We start from the raw sequence: 17467 nt of genomic DNA on the forward strand, positions 1-17467 counted from the left end.
TCAGCACTTGCGTATACGTGCCCACCCCTTTCGAGCTGGGTGAATCCCAGCCGCCCATCCGATCCAGCAGGACCCCGGCGCACCCAGCTCGCGCATGCCGGGAATCCCCGCGCTCGTGGCCTCCGCATGGCGCTGGCGGGCGCGCACGGGCGCGCCACGCCTCGCGTCAAACAAGGCAGGACATAAATTCGTACTATTACAAGGCAGGACGTGAGATCTCGTGAAATTTGAAGGACGGGGATGAATTTTGATGAGAGCGAATCGTGATTTGGAAGGAAGCTGCGCCGTCTGCCCTAAATTTGGACCAAATAGCAAAACAAAGATATCCGGAGGAAGGAGGGGCGCCTTTCGGCAAAAATCGGGTCATAAATGCTGTTCATCGATCCGGGCACTGCTCGCTCGCGATCAGCCGGACACGTCTCGCCTTGCACGCGACGCCTGGCGCCGGCACCACGTCCCGATCGATCAGCCTACATAAAGCGGCGAGCTGACATACACCATGCCTCATCGGAGCCTGCTCGCCCGCGCACACTCGGAAGACGACGCAGACGCCGCCATGGGGGACGCCGTCGCTGGCGCCGTCGACTACCGCGGCCGGCCCGCCTCCCGCGCCGCCACCGGCGGCTGGAAGTCCTCGGTGTTCGTCATGGGTACGTGCGCGCGCGCGCCGATCTCCTGTACTAGCACGAAACTATTTGGTGCTCGAGTGCTGACCGGTAGGTTTGTTTTTTATTTCGTGCTGCTGTTTTGTTGGCATGCAGCAATGGAGATCGCCGAGCGGTTCGCGTACAAGGGCGTGGCGGCGAACCTCATCACGTACCTCACGGGGCCGCTGGGCCAGCCCATGGCGCGCGCGGCGGCGTCCATCGACGCGTGGAAGGGCGTCTCCCAGATGCTGCCGCTGCCGGTGGCCTGCGTCGCCGACGCCTGGCTCGGCCGCTACCGGGCCATCGTCCTCGCCTCCATCCTCTTCGTCGTGGTCAGTCAAATTTCCAATGATCCAATCCAACCACAAGAGTCCATGAGAAGCACTCCAGTTTAGATGGGACTGATCTCCAACTCTGTCTGCTTGTTGCGTTCGATTCAATCCAGAGCATGGGCACGCTGTCGCTGTCGTCGGCGTTCCACATCTTCCGCTCCGGCGGCCACGTGGCCGTCTTCTACGTCGCGCTCTACCTGGTGGCGCTGGGCGAGGGCGCGCACAAGCCCTGCGCGCAGGCGTTCGCGGCCGACCAGTTCGACGAGAAGGACCCCAAGGAGAACGTGGCAAGGAGCTCCTTCTTCAACTGGTGGTACTTCGGCATGTGCGCCGGCACCGCCGTCACCACCATGGTCTCCAGCTACGTCCAGGACAACGTCGGCTGGGGCCTCGGCTTCGGTATCCCCTGCATCGTCATCCTCGTCTCCCTCGCCGTCTTCCTCATTGGCACCCCCTCCTACCGCTACTACACCACCAAGGAGCCCAGCCCCGTCGCCCGCGTCGGCAAGGCGCTCCTGGTGCTGATCAAGAGCTGGAGATCGAAGCACCGCACCAAGTATGTACGCGTCCATGGTTAATGAACTTTGCTCATGTATATATCGTGCATCCTCTGACGTGACGTGATGACCGTTGGTGCAGTCCGGCGAGCGGCAAGGTGGAGGCCCATAAGAACTCCGACGAGGACCTCGTGGAGGAGGTGAGGAGCGTCTTCCGCCTGCTGCCCATCTGGGCCTCCTGCATAATCTACGCCATCATCTTCTCCCAGACCTCCACCTTCTTCACCAAGCAGGCGGCCACGCTGGACCGCCGGATCGGCCCCAACTTCAAGGTGCCGCCGGCGGCGCTGCAGACCTTCATCAGCGTCAGCATCGTGGCCTTCATCCCGGTCTACGACCGTCTCTTCGTGCCGCTCGCGCGCCGCTACACGGGGCGGCCCACGGGCATCACCATGCTGCAGAGGGTCGGCGCCGGCCTCTCCCTCTCCCTCGTCGCCGTCGTGCTCTCGGCGCTCGTGGAGATGAAGCGGCTCGCCGTCGCCAGGGACGCCGGCCTGCTGGACGCCCCCAAGGCTTCTCACCTGCCCATGACGCTCTGGTGGATGGTGCCGCAGTACGTCCTCATCGGCGTCTCCGACGTGTTCGCCATGATCGGCCTCCAGGAGTTCTTCTACGACCAGGTCCCCGACGCCGTGCGCAGCCTCGGCCTCGCGCTCTTCCTCAGCATCTTCGGCGTCGGCCACCTCCTCAGCAGCTTCCTCATCTCCGTCATCGACAGGGCCACGGCCAGGCGCGGCGCCAGCTGGTTCTCCAACAACCTCAACCGCGCGCACCTCGACTACTTCTACTGGCTGCTCGCCGGGCTCTGCGTCGTCGAGCTCGTCGCCTTCTTCTTCTTCTCGCGAGCCTATGTCTACAAGAAGAAGAGCGACGATGGCGATTACAGGGGAGGTGATGCTGATGCTACATTGGTGTAACTTATTAATTCGGGTTAGTACTACGCCGGAGGTGTAGCAAGTGCAAAATTTTCAAAACAACTACAGTACAGAATTTTCAGATTGTTTGTTATAGAGTGCGCTCGCGGTAGATTGTCATAAATTTTGGGGTTTAAAAACACACTCAAAACGGATCTTTTCTTAACTGAACCTGAATGAATCATTCGACTTTTCTTTGGCCTGACAGCATTATGCACCCAGAGAACTCTGAACCTCATAAAAACAAACTCGGAAGGGATCTTTCCTTAACTGAATCCTGAATGAATCGTTCGATTTTTCTGTAGCCTGACAATATGGCGCATCCAAGAGAACACCGAATCTCGTAAAAATAAACTCTGAAGGGCTCTTTTTGAACCTGAATGAATAATTCGACTTTTTTTAGAACGTCATTGGGCTTGGGCTTCCCATATGGATATGGGCATACAAAAGCACAAGTTTGGTTCGTCCTTTGTTTAACCGAACATGAATGAATCATTCGTCCTTTGTTTCATCTGACAATAATATGCATCCAAGTCTCATAAAAACAAATCGCAAGGGATCTTTTCTTAACTGAACCTGGATGGATCATTCGACATTTGTTAGCCTGATAATACTGTGCATCCAAGAGAACACTGCATCTCATAAAAAAAAAAACTCTGAAGGGATCTTTTCGAACCTGAATGAATCATTCGACATTTTTCTAGAACATCATTGGACTTCCCATGTGGGAATACAGAACTAGCACTCCGTCCAAAAATAAGGGGTATATATTTGGTCCAAAGTCAAACGGTATAAAATTTGAGTAAGTTTGTAGGAAAAATTAGTAAGAGCAAGCACAATGGCAGGCCCGCTTACATGGCAATAGCTGAGGACTTGTCTTTTGCGTGACAATATTATGCACCCAAGAAAGCTCTGAATCTCATAAAAAAAACCCGGAACGGATTTTTTCTTAACTGAACCCGAATGAACCATTTAATTTTTTTAGCCTGTCAATATGGTGCATTCAAGAGAACACTGAATCTTGTAAAATAACTCAGAAGGAATCTTTTCAAACCTGAATGAATCATTCGACTTCCTTTAGACCATCATTGGACTTCCCATATGTATATGGGCATACAAAAATGCTACTCCCTCCGTGCTGGAAAAAGGTGTATAAATTTTATTTGAAGTCAAACGGTGTAAGTCCGAGCAATAGGTGTACATTGGCCGGTCGGAAGCTTCGGCTTGGGCCGGGCCGCTATGCCAATAAGAAATAAGATTTCAACAAAATAAGACAATGTCTTGACGTTTACATTTTTCAAACGTTTTAAATGCCTTTACCATTTTTATGCATGATTAACATTTTAAAATATATTCCCCGCAAAAAAATAATTTAAAATATATGTTTTGATGTCTATTTTTTATACATATTGTACATTTTTATGCACACAAAATATATTTTATATATGTTTAAATTTTTACAAAAGCATGATTTTTTCCAAACACATGTTTTTGAACAATTTTTCAAATACGTGTTAAATTTCTTCAAGTACATGATAAAACATTTTTTAAACTATGGAAAGATTTGTTTTACATTGTATAAACAATTTTTTTGAAACTTGTGAACATCTTTCTTATTGCTAACATCATTTTTCTAAACTACACTAACAATGTTTTATACTACGTTATTATTTTAAATCATGTTTTTGTAAAAAAGATTGATGTTTTGGACTATATGCACTTTAGAATACTGTTTGAAAATATGAAAAAAGAAAAATATGAAAATGTGAGCAAATGAAAAAAAAGAAGAAAATAAACTTACCTGGGCCGCCCCATAACAATGGGAAGACAGTTTTGCTTGAGGCGGGACCTCCTTCTGGGTCGCAGTAAGCGACATATAGCCAATCCCAGAAGAAAAAACGGCTCGTGGTGTTCCCGGGCATGGACAAAACCCTGGAGCTCACCTCATCCACTAAAAAGCTGGTTGGATGACCGTCACGTTCATATGCTAGGGTTTTCTCATACCGCCGTCGTCGCCATCTTCTGAGAAATTTAGGTCCCCTCGCAAAAAAAAGACATATAGCCGATCCCAGAAGAAAAAACGGCTCGTGGTGTTCCCGGGCATGGACAAAACCCTAGAGCTCACCCCGTCCACTAAAAAGTTAGTTGGATGACCGTCACGTTCATATGCTAGGGTTTTCTCGTGCCCGTCGTCGTCATCTTCTGAGAAATTTAGGTCTCCTTGCCTCCGACCGTCAGTTCATCTGCTAGGGTTTTCTCATGCCGTTGTCGTCGCCATCATCTGAGAAATTTAGGTCCCCTCGCTTACGGTTGTCATCTTGACGCTGAGAGGTGGGGGGGGGGGACCTCAGATCTTCAGGATCTTTATGTTCTTTGCCAACGTCTAGTGATCATTATAGTTTTGCGAGAGTAAATTTGCTATCATCCTTTTGGCAGTGTCATGAGTTAAAGAGTTTTATGTCCTCGCATATCTGATTAGCCGGATTTGATGAGTTTATGTTGTTGTGTCAAGTTTTTTTTGTTGGCCTGGTTCTTCGTGGAGATGAAATCTTGCATCGACACCATGGTGAAGATGTAGTGATTCGACGGTCTGCACTTGTAGGGGGTCATCCCCCGTCCAAGTACGTTCATCGATAAAGGCTTCCCATCTTTTTGGATGGACGACTCATGGCGCTTTTAAAAACCATTATTAGTAATGTTCGTGCGAGTGAAAAAGTGACATCATCGTTGCTCCAATCCAATTACAGCTTTGTTACTGAAGTCTTTGGAGTATTTCTTCGAGAAGAGATTGATACCGCAAAGGTGTTTTCAAGAGATTTTATTGTAATTCTTAGTCATAAGAGTTACTTTGTATTTTTTTGGATGTTAGGTCCAAATTAATGTATTTGTAATTGTTATGAGTATGAATAAAGTTACAGATGTTTCTTAAAAAGAACCTCGTCCATTAGAAAATTGTCTCGGACAAAAGAACCTCGTCCATTATTCTGCGAAATTAAAAATAAAGGATAGATTCTTTGGTTTTAGGAAAGTAAAAGTCTAACTGGTAGTACTGGTGAGTACTGAAGGCCTACTAGTGAGTGCACTTATATCCCAAAAGAAAGAAAAACTAATAATGCTAATACATGATGCAAGCAGCAGCTCTGTTAACGTTTCCATTGGCCGGCAGGAGTGTGTTTAAGGCCTGCCGAACGTAGCACTTCGCAAAATTCCCTCTCAGACGGGGAAGGAATGGACTCCGGCGCGCTCCTGCCTCCGGGTGAGCCGTCAACCAACGGCAAATCCGGCGGCCGCGGCGGATGGCCAGCCGCACTCTTCCTGATAGGTACTCCTCCGTCTGAATTATATTCAACTCTCAAGCAGTCAAACTCCAACAATGACCACAGCTAGCTGTTCCCCCGCGCCATGGCCCTGCAGTGGTGGAGTTCGTGGAGCGCGTCGGCTTCTACGGCGTGCAGGGCAACCTGATCACGTACCTCACCGGCCCGCTGGGTCTGTCCACCGCGTCGGCCGCGGCCGGCGTGAACGCCTGGGCCGGCACCGCGTCGATGCTGCCGCTGCTCGGCGCGCTCGCCGCCGACTCCTGGATCGGCCGGTACCGGGCCATCGTGGCCGCCGGCGTCCTCTACCTCGTGGTTGGTTGGTGAACCCGCTCTCAGTTTTTTGACGTTTTGTCTGTTTTTTAGCTCCCTCCACGATCGTCCATTTGCCGTCTGTTTCATTTCTGAAATATTATAGGTTGAAACGGTAGGTTTAGCATCGTTTTCTTAATTTTCAGTGCGTGTGACATCACTGCTACGTCGCTTTTATGCGCGACTGTGATGTTAATCATTTGTGTTGTCGAATTGGATCTTTAATTCTTTACACAAGGAATTTAGGATCATGGTGGCATCTTTATATGACGAGATTGGATCTGTTCCTAACATTTTAGGCCTAAAATGACAAAAGCATACGCTTGTCCTGAAATCGACATTGTCTGAACCTAGTTATTCAGTTCAGCACAGTTCAGTGAATAATTGTACATACCAGCAGCTCAAAACAGTATAAACTACGTTATGGACAGAGCTTTGGGATGCTGACGGTCTCATCCATGGTGCCACCACGTCAACCTCAACCAGCGGCATCCCCTCCCCGCGCGGCGTTCTTCTACGCCACGATCTACGTGGTGGCGCTGGCGCAGGGCTTCCACAAGCCCAACGCGCAGGCCCTAGGCGCGGACCAGTTCCCCCGGAGCTCCCCGGACAGCATCGCGTCCGGGAGCTCTTTCTTCAACTGGCTCCACTTCTCCATGTCGTGGGGCTTCATCGTCGCCGTCGTCGCGCTGAGCTACGTGCAGGACAACGTCGGCTGGGCCGCCGGGTTCGGCGTGTGCTGGGCCATGATGCTCGTGTCCCTGTCCATGTTCTTGCTCGGCACGGGCACGTACCGTGTCACGGAGCAGCCGCGCGACCGCCGTGCTCTCGCGCGGCTCACGAAAACGTTGGCTGCCACGGCGCGTACATGGACGGACATGGTCTTTCGCCGCAGCGACGGCGCCATGGACGGTGAATGGTAAGTTCGATGTCCATTTATTATATGATGCCACGCTGCAGGTGCCATTACCGTAATTAACCTACGTTTTATGCCGGTGCAGTTTACTGAGGCCAAAAGAGCAGGAAGGCAAGGGGGTCATGGTGAAGCTGCTTCCGATATGGATGACCAGCGTCGTGTACGCAATGGTGGTCGTGCAGGTGTCCACTCTGCTCACCAAGCAGGGCAGCACCATGGACCGGCGCATCGGCGCGGCCACAGGCCTAGTCGTGCCCCCGGCGGCGCTGCAGAGCTTCGTCGGCCTCGCCATCATCGCCTCCGTCCCCATCTACGACCGCGCCTTCGTGCCCCTCGCTCGGCGCGTCACCAAGCACCCCTCCGGGATCACCATGCTCCAGCGCATCGGCGCCGGCATGGCCATCGCGTCCGTCGCCATGGCCGTGGCAGCGCTCGTGGAAGCCGCGCGCCTCCGCGCGGCGAGGGACGCCGGCCTGGTCGACAGTCCGGGGATGGCGGTGCCGATGAGCCTGTGGTGGATGGTGCCGCAGTACGTGCTGCTGGGCCTCGCCAACGTGTTCACCATGGTGGGCCTGGAGGAGTTCTTCTACGACCAGGTGCCCGACGCGCTCCGGAGCGTGGGGCTCGCGCTCTGCATGAGCATCATGGGCGTGGGGAACTACGCCAGCGGCATGCTCGTCTCGGCGATCGACTGGGCGACGAGGCGCACCGGGGAGAGCTGGTTCTCGGACAACCTCAACCGCGCGCACCTCGACTATTTCTACTGGGTTCTGGCCGGGGTCGCCGCTCTGGAGGTGCTCGTTTTTTTGTATTTCTCCCGGAGATACGACTACACTGACAAACGCGAGCTTGTAACGTAGAAATGCGTCTCATCCCGGAAGAAACAATCGGGCTGCATCTCATGCTTCACTTGGCGGAACATTTCTTGATCTGTACTTCATTCTAATAATACAAAAATAGTTACTGGTTTGATTTAGACAGGCCCCATCTTAATCACGCGAGCCACATGGTGCTAATAAATAGTAGTACTACGATGGGCCGCTGTAATATCTAGCCAGGACGCCCCGCAGACGGAACAAACTGAATAGATCACGCACCGGCACCACCTCCGGCCGGTAGCCAAGGCACGAAGGATGGAGTCAGGCGGGCCACTCTCACGTTCAGTCCCACGTCGCGACGGCCGCGGCGGCTGGCGCGCCGCGCGCTTCATCGTCGGTAATCTCGCCGATCATTCACCGCGTTGACTTGCCATGGATGATATATACGTGAAGTCTGAACTGCCATGTCTGCTCCGTGCGTGCAGTCGTCGGCTTCTTGGAGCGCATCGGGTTCAACGGCGTGGAGGGCAACCTGATCACGTACCTCACCGGCCCGCTGGGCATGTCTACCGCGGCCGGCGCCGCCGGCGTGAACGCCTGGTCCGGGACCGTGCTGGTGCTGCCGCTCGTCGGCGCGCTCGCCGCCGACTCGCGCCTGGGGCGCAACCGGGCGGTCCTGCTCGCCGGCGCGCTCTACCTGCTGGTCAGTAGTAGAACTCCGCTCCCTCCTCTGTTCCAAGCATCATATTCATACCCACGACGTGCCTTGATTCCATTGCCATCCAGACCTCTTGCAATGGGAAGGGGACGGAGCCATCCATGTGATGAGGCAGCTAGTCACGCTGAGACCAATAAAATAGTGCTAGTAGTAGTCAAGCAATGCCCGCTGAGAGAAGAAATGAGACGAGGAAAGTAATCAAGCCGTGCAGTTTAAGTTCTAGCAACACGCAATTCGCGCGCACACGCAGCAGCAACAGCAGCACACACGCAGCAGCGGCAGCAGCACGCACGTAGGGCGATGTCGAGATGGCCCCATCTGTGAATCACCCAAGTCCGTTTGAGGGTTCTGCTAGACATGGTTAACTCCTCAAAATAGAAATTTTTGACAAGTTAAAAGTTTTTAAAGGACCGGCTAGAGATGTTTTGCTTTGAAGGTGTTGCAGTTTGTACACTCGCTTGTAACGTTTTCGCGTGCATATTTGACATCGCGTTACTAATGTTGGTGTCTGAGGATGAGCAGAGCCTGGGAATGCTGACCGTCTCATCCATGCTGCAAACGCGACAACTTCGTCCGGCCGACTGCCATGGCACAGCCACCACCTGCTCGCCGCCTTCGACATCATCATCACCTGCTCAGCTCGGCTTCTTCTACACCGCGCTCTACCTGCTGGCCCTCGCGCAGGGCTTCCACAAGCCGTGCTCAGAAGCCATGGGCGCGGACCAGTTCGATTCCCGCGCGGGCGCGTCCCGGAGCTCCTACTTCAACTGGTTCCACTTCTCCATCTCGTGGGGCTACGCCATCGCGGCGACCGCGGTCACCTATGTCGAAGAGAACGTCGGCTGGACGGTAGGGTTCGCCGCGTGCTGGGCCATCATGGTGGTGTACCTCGTTGTCTTCTTGCTTGGCAAGCGGACGTACCGGGTAGAGCGGCCCGTGGACGGCAGTTCCTTCGGGCGGCTCGCCGAGAAGTTCGTCTTTTCTCGACGTGATGCCACCATTGACACCCAACGGTGAGCGCGTGCGAGTGCAAATTGACCTGTTGACTGGCAGATGGCATCACAGTGAGCACTGACGGCTGTGTCTACTTGTGCAGGCTTTTGGAGACAAATCAGGACGGGTTCCTCGTTAAGCTGCTTCCTATCTGGCTGTCAAGCTTAGTGTTTGCCGCGTGCATCTCGCAGATCACCACCCTATTCACCAAGCAGGGCAGCACGATGGACCGGCGTCTAGGCGGGGCCACGGGCCTCGTCGTGCCGCCCGCGGCGCTGCGGTGCTGCATCAGCTTCACATTCATCGCCATGGTCCCTGTCTACGACCGTGCAATTGTACCGTTCGTGAGCCGCCTCACCGGGCACCCCGGTGGAATCACCATGCTCCAGCGCATCGGCGCCGGGATGGTCACGGCCTGCATCACCATGGTCGTCGCGGCGCTCGTGGAAGCCAAGCGCCTCCGTGTGGCCAAGGACGCGGGCCTGCTCGACCTGCCGGACGTGGCGGTGCCGATGAGCCTATGCTGGCTGGTACCGCAGTACGTCCTTATCGGCCTCGCGGAGGTGTTCAGCTACATCGGACTGGAGGAGTTCTTCTACGACGAGGTGCCGGACGCGCTCCGCAGCGTGGGGCTGGCACTGTCCCTGAGCATCTTCGGCATGGGGAGCTACGCTAGCGGCATGCTCGTGTGGGCGATCGACTGGGCCACGACGAGGGGCGGGGGAGAGAGCTGGTTCTCCGACAACCTCAACCGTGCGCACCTCGATTACTTCTATTGGATCCTGGCCGGCCTCGGCACTTTAGAGGTGGTCGTGTTCTTGTACTTTGCAAAACAATATGCCTACCGAGACAAACCTGAGTAATGATTCGTACATCCTCCATCAGTTTCACGAGTATTTGGCATTTTCCAACCGACGCCTAATATCATTTACCCTTCGTTAGGCGCCTATTAATTTTTTTTAAAAAAAACTAAATTACACTAATAGGGTAAATGGTTACTTTGGTGTTAAAAGTTGCGGTATACATAATGGGAGAAATGGTTACTTTGGTGTTAAAAGTTCCGGTATACATCACAGTGGTAAAACCTGGCTCGGACATACAAATATTTTTTTTTCGAGTAACGGACATGCAAATACTTTGCTTACCGTGTTTGTATACAAAAAATCTGCAATGACCAAGCCCATGAGGCCGGCTGTCAGCCACAGGACCGGGAGAAGGATTGTGTGGCCTCAGTTTTTGGACAAACTCGTTGGATTTTCTTCTTCCTCACAAAAACCCCTATGGATGTGGCATTTTTTACCGATGGCTAACACAAAAGGTATACTTCACCCTTCTGTTGGAATGACTTATATAGATAGCTTTTGGAGGTCGAGCTCCATGGAGACCTCCATTTGCAAAATTCATCAAAAAAAATTACGTTTTAAAAAATTCAGAAAAAAATGTCAATATATATGGAGGCAGAATGCACATGTGTGTAAATTTTCGGAACAAATACATTGTAATGAGGGCTGTGGAAAAAAACCCAGGGGCTTTTCAACACATGATACTTTACGTCCTCGAAGTCCATGATTTTTTTTGTACATGTCACATTTCAAGGTATTTCATCTTGAATTGCACACACATATACATTTCATCCTTGTATGCTTGCATATTTTAACCATTTTTTCTTTAATAGAAAAAGTACACATGCCTTATATTAAAAATATTTATGAATATTCATCTGGGTATAATTTGTACACATACCTTATATTGAAAAAAGATAATTTAAATATTAGACAAGATTGAATATTCATGTCGATAGTTTAAATCTTAAATTATGAATATTTGTAAATATAATAATATTGAAATATGCAAATGTGCATATAATTATTGAAATGATTGTATAATTAAATAATATTTTGAATTGTATTATATATATTTAAAATTTTCAAACATTTTCATAATTCAAAAAAATATTGAAATATATGAATACTTTTAAAATAATACATGAACAATTTTACAAATAAGTCAGATAAAAACAGACGCGTGTTCATTTAAATCGTCGCATTGGGTCATCTTTTCTGCCCGTTTCAACCCAAACAGCACCCGCGGACGAATTGGATCAGCGCGTCGAAGTTGCTCTTATCTTTGTCTTCCTCCCGGCCGCTAGCCTTAGCCAACTAATGGCAACTGACAACAACCTCAGCGAAGTGCCTCTCCCCATGCAACCCGTGTCGGTAAGCAACGGTGTAGCCAGGATTGGCCGATGCCGAAGGGCCAATTTTTTTCTCAAAAACTACTACAGTTTTAAGGCATACCAAAAGGAACGCTCATTTGCAACTGATCAAAATCTGAAGACAATATTTAATAGTGCTTCATCTGATAATGTAACACATAACAAAAGACAATATGAAGGATAAATAATACAAAAGAGGGTACCAAATCGAAGAGTTGTTTGATTTTAGCTTCCCGCGGTTACATATTCAATAGTAACAGATGATTCATCTTCAAGTATAAAATTTGGTATGCAAGTCAGTGCATAGAAAGCAAGTAAAAAAAATTTGCTACTGGATGCAAAATAAGAAACATTACCTCTAGGACGAGGTAAAATGCCTTTACGTGTGAGATAACCCTGAAATCGCTCAATGTTTTTGTTCATCTTGTCTTCGATCTTCCTGTTAATTGGAACATAAATTAGGAATCAGTGCTTTGTGGTAATTTGAAGCATTAAGTTCAGAGAGCAAAAACATCTAATTTGAAGCATTAGGTTCAGATACCCTACTGCCTCCTTTCTCAAACTTAAAGGAAATTAGGATTTGGGAGTGGCCGCCCTGGGCAGAGGGGAAATATCTGGCCGGATGGCTGGAATATGGCGGGAGGTCGGAGGCAGGGCGAAGTCGCCGGAGGAGCACTCGGTGCAGCGTTGCTGGACCTGGACGGCTGGACGAGAGGCCGGGCTAGGTCGCCGGACGAGCGGCGGGGTGCAGCCGTGCACACGAGGTCGCCGGACGGGCATATGGCAAGGGTCGCCGCTGTTAGGTTGATCTCTATCCCGTTCGAACCCAACGGATCGAACGGGCCCTTGACTCGCGCCTGATCGGGGGCGCCCAACCAAACCATGGTTGGTGGGCCCCTGTGACCCGCGCTATATAAACAGAGGTGGGACCGGGGCACGACTTACGAGGTTAATCGCTGCCACAATCCCCACCGACACTCCCTTCCGATCTAGGGTTAGCACGGCGCTCACGGGAAGCTCCACCACCGCCGCCATCTCTCTGCCATCACCGACCCCTACTTCACCATGGCCGACGCTGGATCGAGTTCGTCTGCAGCAGCAGAAGGTAGGTGTACCGGAATGATCTAACCTATCCGATCCAAAGCAATCTATCAATTTTCTCCCCTTTGATCTCAACTTTACTTTTAACTTTATACTTTCTAGTGTATTTGTTTCATCACATATTGGTACATAGAGCATGTTTCATCGTCACAGCTTAATTGCCGTTAGAATCATACAGCTACAACATACGTTATGATTAGAAGCAAATTCTGTTCCTTTTGGGCCTATCCAGAAATCATAAGGCTTTCCCTTAAACCGATGTCATCTAAGTGTTCCTTGAACACATTGGGTGGTAAGCCTTTCGTTAGCGGATCCGCAAGCATATCCTTTGTCCTTATATGCTCGAGACTTATAGTTTGATCCTGAATTTTATCTCTCACAATATAATACCTTATCTCTATTGTTTTGGCAGCATTACTCGACTTGTTGTTGTGAGCGTAAAATACTGCGGGTTGGTTGTCACAGTACATCTTTAGTGGTTTGTGAATACAATCTACCACTTTCAAGTCGGGTACAAATTTCTTTAGCCATATCGCCTGCCCTGTGGCTTTGAAGCATGCTATGAATTCTGCATACATCGTGGATGATGCAACTATTGACTGTTTGGAGCTTTTCCACGAAATAGCTCCCCTAGCGAGAGTGAAGACGTATCCTGACGTGGATTTTCTATCATCTCTGTCCCCCGCAAAATCTGCGTCTGAATACCCTTTTATCTCTAGGGAATCACTTCTCCTGTATATTAGCATGTAGTCATTCGTGCCTTCCGCATAACACAATGCTTTCTTTACCATCTTCCAGTGCTCCATGCCTGGATTCTCTCGATATCTACCGAGTACCCCGGTGATAAAAGCTAAGTCAGGACGAGTGCTCACTTGTGCATACTGTAAGCTGCCAACTGCTGAAGCATATGGTACTGCTTTCATTTGATTGATCTCGTACTGGTTCTTGGGACATTGGAATTTCCCAAAACTATCGCCCTTGACTATAGGAGCAGGTGTGGCTTTACTCGCATGCATATTATACTTTTTAAGAACCTTTTCTAAATATGCTTTCTGCGATAGTCCTAAGACTCCATTGTTCCTATCTCGGTAAATTTCTATGCCCAAAACATATGATGCTTCACCAAGATTTGTTATGTCAAAATTTGAGGATAAGTATTTCTTTGTTTCTTGTCGTAGACTAACATCACTGCTAGCAAGCAGGATATCATCCACATATAAGATTAGGAAAATATATTTCCCATTTTTAAACTTTGTATAAATGCAATTATCCTCAATATTTTCTTTAAATCCAAAACTTTTAATCGTTTGATTAAACTTTAGATACCACTGCCGAGAGGCTTGTCTTAATCCATAAATGGATTTCTTCAGGCGGCATCCCATATTTTCCTTGCCTTCCATGATAAAACCCTTAGGCTGTTTCATGTAGACATTTTCTTTTAAATCCCCATTGAGAAATACCGTCTTAACATCCATTTCATGTAACTCTAGATCAAAATGAGCAACTAATGCCATTATGATTCTAAAGGAATCCTTACATGAGACTGGAGAAAATGTCTCATTGTAATCTATCCCTTTTCTTTGTGTAAATCCTTTTGCCACGAGTCATGCTTTATACTTTTCTATATTCCCTTTAGAGTCATACTTAATTTTGTAGACCCATTTATAGCCTACTGTTTTGGCTCCTTTAGGAATTTCCTCTATGTCCCAAACATCTTTGGAACTCATCAATTTCATCTCGTCTTCCATTGCCTTCATCCACTTCGATGAATGAGGGCTTCTCATGGCTTCTTCATATGAGGTGGGATCTTTTTCCATATGAACCATTTCTGTGTTATAAACTTTAAAGTCAGTAGAAATAGCTGACTTTCTTAGTCTTGTAGACCTTCTAAGGGCCTCAGTTTCTGGCACATTCTGTGCCTCAACTCCTGGCACTTCTTCTAATATTTGCTGTTGCACCTCCCTTTCATGCTCAACAACGGGTTCAGTCGGCTCCTGACGGATAGGCTCCGGGTCTACCCCCATAGTTGTCATGGGTGGAGTTGCAACTGGTAGTGAGAAAAATGGCTCCTGGATCATCGGATTAGGTGCATGCACCCTCTTCTCCTCAAGATCAATTTTCCGAGCTACCAAGCTCCCCCTCATCATTTCGTCCTCAAAGAAGACTGCATGTCTCGTTTCTACAAACTTTGTATATCTGTCTGGGCAGTAGAAACGAAAACCTTTTGATCTGTATGGATAGCCAATGAAGTGGCAACTTACTGTTTTGGGATCTAACTTTGCAATGTTTGGATTAAACATTTTGGCCTTAGCAGGGCACCCCCATACCCTGAAGTGTTGTAGGGAGGGCACCCTTCCTGTCCATAGCTCGTACGGTGTTTTGGGCACCGACTTGCTTGGTACTCTATTGGGAATGTGAATGGCGGTTTTAAGAGCCTCCATCCATAACCCCAATGGCAAGTTGGAATAACTCGTCATGCTGCGCACCATGTCCATAAGTGTACGGTTGCGCCTTTCAGCTACTCCATTTTGCCGAGGCTCGCCGGGCATTGAATACTGGGCTACTATGCCAGTCTCCTGCAAGAACTTTGCAAAAGGTCCAGGGACTTGGCCATATGGAGTGTGCCGACCGTAGTACTCTCCCCCACGGTCGGACCTTACTATCTTTATTCTTTTATCATGGCGATTTTCAACTTCAGCTTTGAATATTTTAAATTTATCCAACGCTTCAGATCTTTCTTTGATTGGATAAATATAACCATAGCGAGAGTAATCATCTGTGAATGTTATGAACGAGTCATATCCATCCACACTTTTCACCGGAAATGGTCCACAAATGTTAGTGCTATGGATTGCACCTTTTTTTATTTGTTTTATATACTTTCCTTTAATGCAATCTACGCATTGTTCTAAGTTTGAGAATTCTAACGGAGGAAGAATTCCCCTTTTGACTAATCTTTCAATTCTCCCCTTTGAAATATGGCCCAAGCAACAGTGCCATAATTTCGATGAGTCGAATGTTCTCTTTCTTTTCTTTTGTTCTTTATTCGACGCGGAAACATGTTCATTCACATTGCATACAGAATGCACTTTTTCACGAAGTGATAACAAATAAAGCTCATCGTGTAGTAAAGCATTACCCACATAAGCATTATTATACCATATGGCACACTTGCCATGTCCAAAATAACACTCATAATTTTCTTTGTCCAAACATGAAACGCTAATTAAGTTTCTATTACATGAAGGAACATAAAGAACATCTCTAAGTAGAAGCTTGAATCCATTAGCTAACTCCAAGGAGATGTCGCCGACAACTTCAACTTCCGCTTGAATTCCATTGGCTACTTCAATGACTCTTTCTATTCTTAGCGTAGTCCGGGTCGAATGGAATCCTTGTAAACAATTTGCAACATGAACAGTTGCCCCTGAGTCAATCCACCAAGTAGATTTCGAAAACTGTGTGTACAAGGATTCATTAACTAAGGAAACAATGGTGTTACCTTGCTTTGCCATTAAGGACTTCAGCCAAACAGGGCAGTCTTTCTTGTAATGCCCGGTCTGCTTACAGTGGAGACAGGTGTCTTTGTCCACTGGGAAAGGCTGTTGCTGACGCTGATGCTGATAGGGAGCTTTTCCTTATGGCTTTGAAGGAGAACTTTTGTTGTTTTGATTGTAGTTCTTTTTCTTGTGATCCTTCACATAGTTGAGTGAACCACCATGTGAGGCTTTTAGTCTGTCCTCTTCTTGGACACACATCGCTATTGTCTTTCCAATGTCCCATGTTCCAGGTGACATATTGTAGTTCACAACAAAAGTTTCAAACTCCTTTGGCAGTGAAGCCATGACCAGGTGGACCAGGAGCTTTGGTTTGATCTCCAGATCCTCATCCATGGGTGCCGGGGTTTCTGATCCACGGACACCTATGGGACCGGCGGACCGGGTCCCTTTTGGTTCGGCGGGGGGCGGAGGTTGCGCAAAGAGCAAATCGAGGCGAAACACGCGGGCGGTTGGTCGTGCGAAGGGCAAATCGAGGCAAAGCACGCGGGCGATTTACCCAGGTTCGGGCCGCACGGATGCGTAAAACCCTACTCCTGCTTTGTGGTTTGGTATTGATTTCTAGCTCGGGAGTGCGGAGTGCTACAGTACACACCGGCGGCTAGCAAGACCGAGCGTGAGTGTTCGAAGTGGCTCTCCCCCCCCCCTCGTTGCACTCGGGCCTCCTTTTATATGCTCAAGGGGTTACCGACATAGCAACGGAGGTGAAGGGCAAAAATGGAAAAGGTGCCGAGGATAGGCACAGCTACCCGCTACAGTGTTATCGAACCTAACCCTGACGGCAGGGGACAAGGGCATTAAATGCCCGTCTGTGTCGCCTAAACAGTACCGAGAGGGACCGCTAGGGACGCCACCGTTTGCCACGATGGTTATCTTGCCAGCGCCTGCTCGCCACCACGCGCCCCTAGCTGCACGGCCTCCCTCCACGTGTGCTCGGGAGAGCGACACGTGGGCGGGTGTGCTGGAGCGCGGGCTCGGAGAGGCGGTTCGCCGCGGCCAGCGCCTTGCCGCGTTCGTCCTCTTGTCACGCCCGGGAGCTTGTCGCTCGCCGGGTCTTGCCGGGGCGCGTA

General features: G+C 49.4%; 3 protein-coding genes and 1 pseudogene across 3 annotated transcripts; 3 read left to right on the forward strand and 1 right to left on the reverse strand.

The window, feature by feature from the left end:
• The first annotated feature begins 232 nt into the window (after positions 1-232).
• LOC125547032 (protein NRT1/ PTR FAMILY 5.10) lies at positions 233-2544 on the forward strand. Its single transcript, XM_048711075.2, has 4 exons — positions 233-650; positions 762-979; positions 1093-1535; positions 1619-2544. The coding sequence occupies exons 1-4, from the start codon at positions 500-502 to the stop codon at positions 2451-2453; spliced, it is 1647 nt and encodes a 548-aa protein (XP_048567032.2). The 5' UTR covers positions 233-499; the 3' UTR covers positions 2454-2544.
• Positions 2545-5340: 2796 nt separating this feature from the next.
• LOC147980790 (protein NRT1/ PTR FAMILY 5.10-like) lies at positions 5341-7971 on the forward strand. The gene is made up of 4 exons (XM_087513580.1): positions 5341-5772; positions 5865-6082; positions 6511-6998; positions 7081-7971. The coding sequence occupies exons 1-4, from the start codon at positions 5679-5681 to the stop codon at positions 7853-7855; spliced, it is 1575 nt and encodes a 524-aa protein (XP_087369706.1). The 5' UTR covers positions 5341-5678; the 3' UTR covers positions 7856-7971.
• Positions 7972-8029: 58 nt separating this feature from the next.
• Positions 8030-10396, forward strand: LOC125545406 (protein NRT1/ PTR FAMILY 5.10). The gene is made up of 4 exons (XM_048709331.2): positions 8030-8210; positions 8299-8516; positions 9054-9544; positions 9628-10396. The coding sequence occupies exons 1-4, from the start codon at positions 8129-8131 to the stop codon at positions 10385-10387; spliced, it is 1551 nt and encodes a 516-aa protein (XP_048565288.1). The 5' UTR covers positions 8030-8128; the 3' UTR covers positions 10388-10396.
• Positions 10397-16188: 5792 nt separating this feature from the next.
• Positions 16189-16685, reverse strand: LOC147980791 (uncharacterized; annotated as a pseudogene).
• Positions 16686-17467: the final 782 nt, after the last annotated feature.

The sequence above is a fragment of the Triticum urartu genome, chromosome 3A (assembly GCF_056163025.1).
Source record: "Triticum urartu cultivar PI428250 chromosome 3A, HENAU_Tu73, whole genome shotgun sequence".
Taxonomy (NCBI): Eukaryota; Viridiplantae; Streptophyta; class Magnoliopsida; order Poales; family Poaceae; genus Triticum; species Triticum urartu.

Excerpts from the sequence above, each read along its gene's own strand:
- LOC125547032 (XM_048711075.2), top strand. The coding sequence starts at position 500 with ATGCCTCATCGGAGCCTGCTCGCCCGCGCACACTCGGAAGACGACGCA. Across the intron at positions 980-1,092 it reads CCTCCATCCTCTTCGTCGTG|AGCATGGGCACGCTGTCGCT; the intron begins GTCAGTCAAATT and ends GATTCAATCCAG. Across the intron at positions 1,536-1,618 it reads AGATCGAAGCACCGCACCAA|TCCGGCGAGCGGCAAGGTGG; the intron begins GTATGTACGCGT and ends CCGTTGGTGCAG.
- LOC147980790 (XM_087513580.1), top strand. The coding sequence starts at position 5,679 with ATGGACTCCGGCGCGCTCCTGCCTCCGGGTGAGCCGTCAACCAACGGC. Across the intron at positions 5,773-5,864 it reads AGCCGCACTCTTCCTGATAG|TGGTGGAGTTCGTGGAGCGC; the intron begins GTACTCCTCCGT and ends ATGGCCCTGCAG. Across the intron at positions 6,083-6,510 it reads CCGGCGTCCTCTACCTCGTG|AGCTTTGGGATGCTGACGGT; the intron begins GTTGGTTGGTGA and ends CGTTATGGACAG.
- LOC125545406 (XM_048709331.2), top strand. The coding sequence starts at position 8,129 with ATGGAGTCAGGCGGGCCACTCTCACGTTCAGTCCCACGTCGCGACGGC. Across the intron at positions 8,517-9,053 it reads CCGGCGCGCTCTACCTGCTG|AGCCTGGGAATGCTGACCGT; the intron begins GTCAGTAGTAGA and ends GAGGATGAGCAG. Across the intron at positions 9,545-9,627 it reads GCCACCATTGACACCCAACG|GCTTTTGGAGACAAATCAGG; the intron begins GTGAGCGCGTGC and ends CTACTTGTGCAG.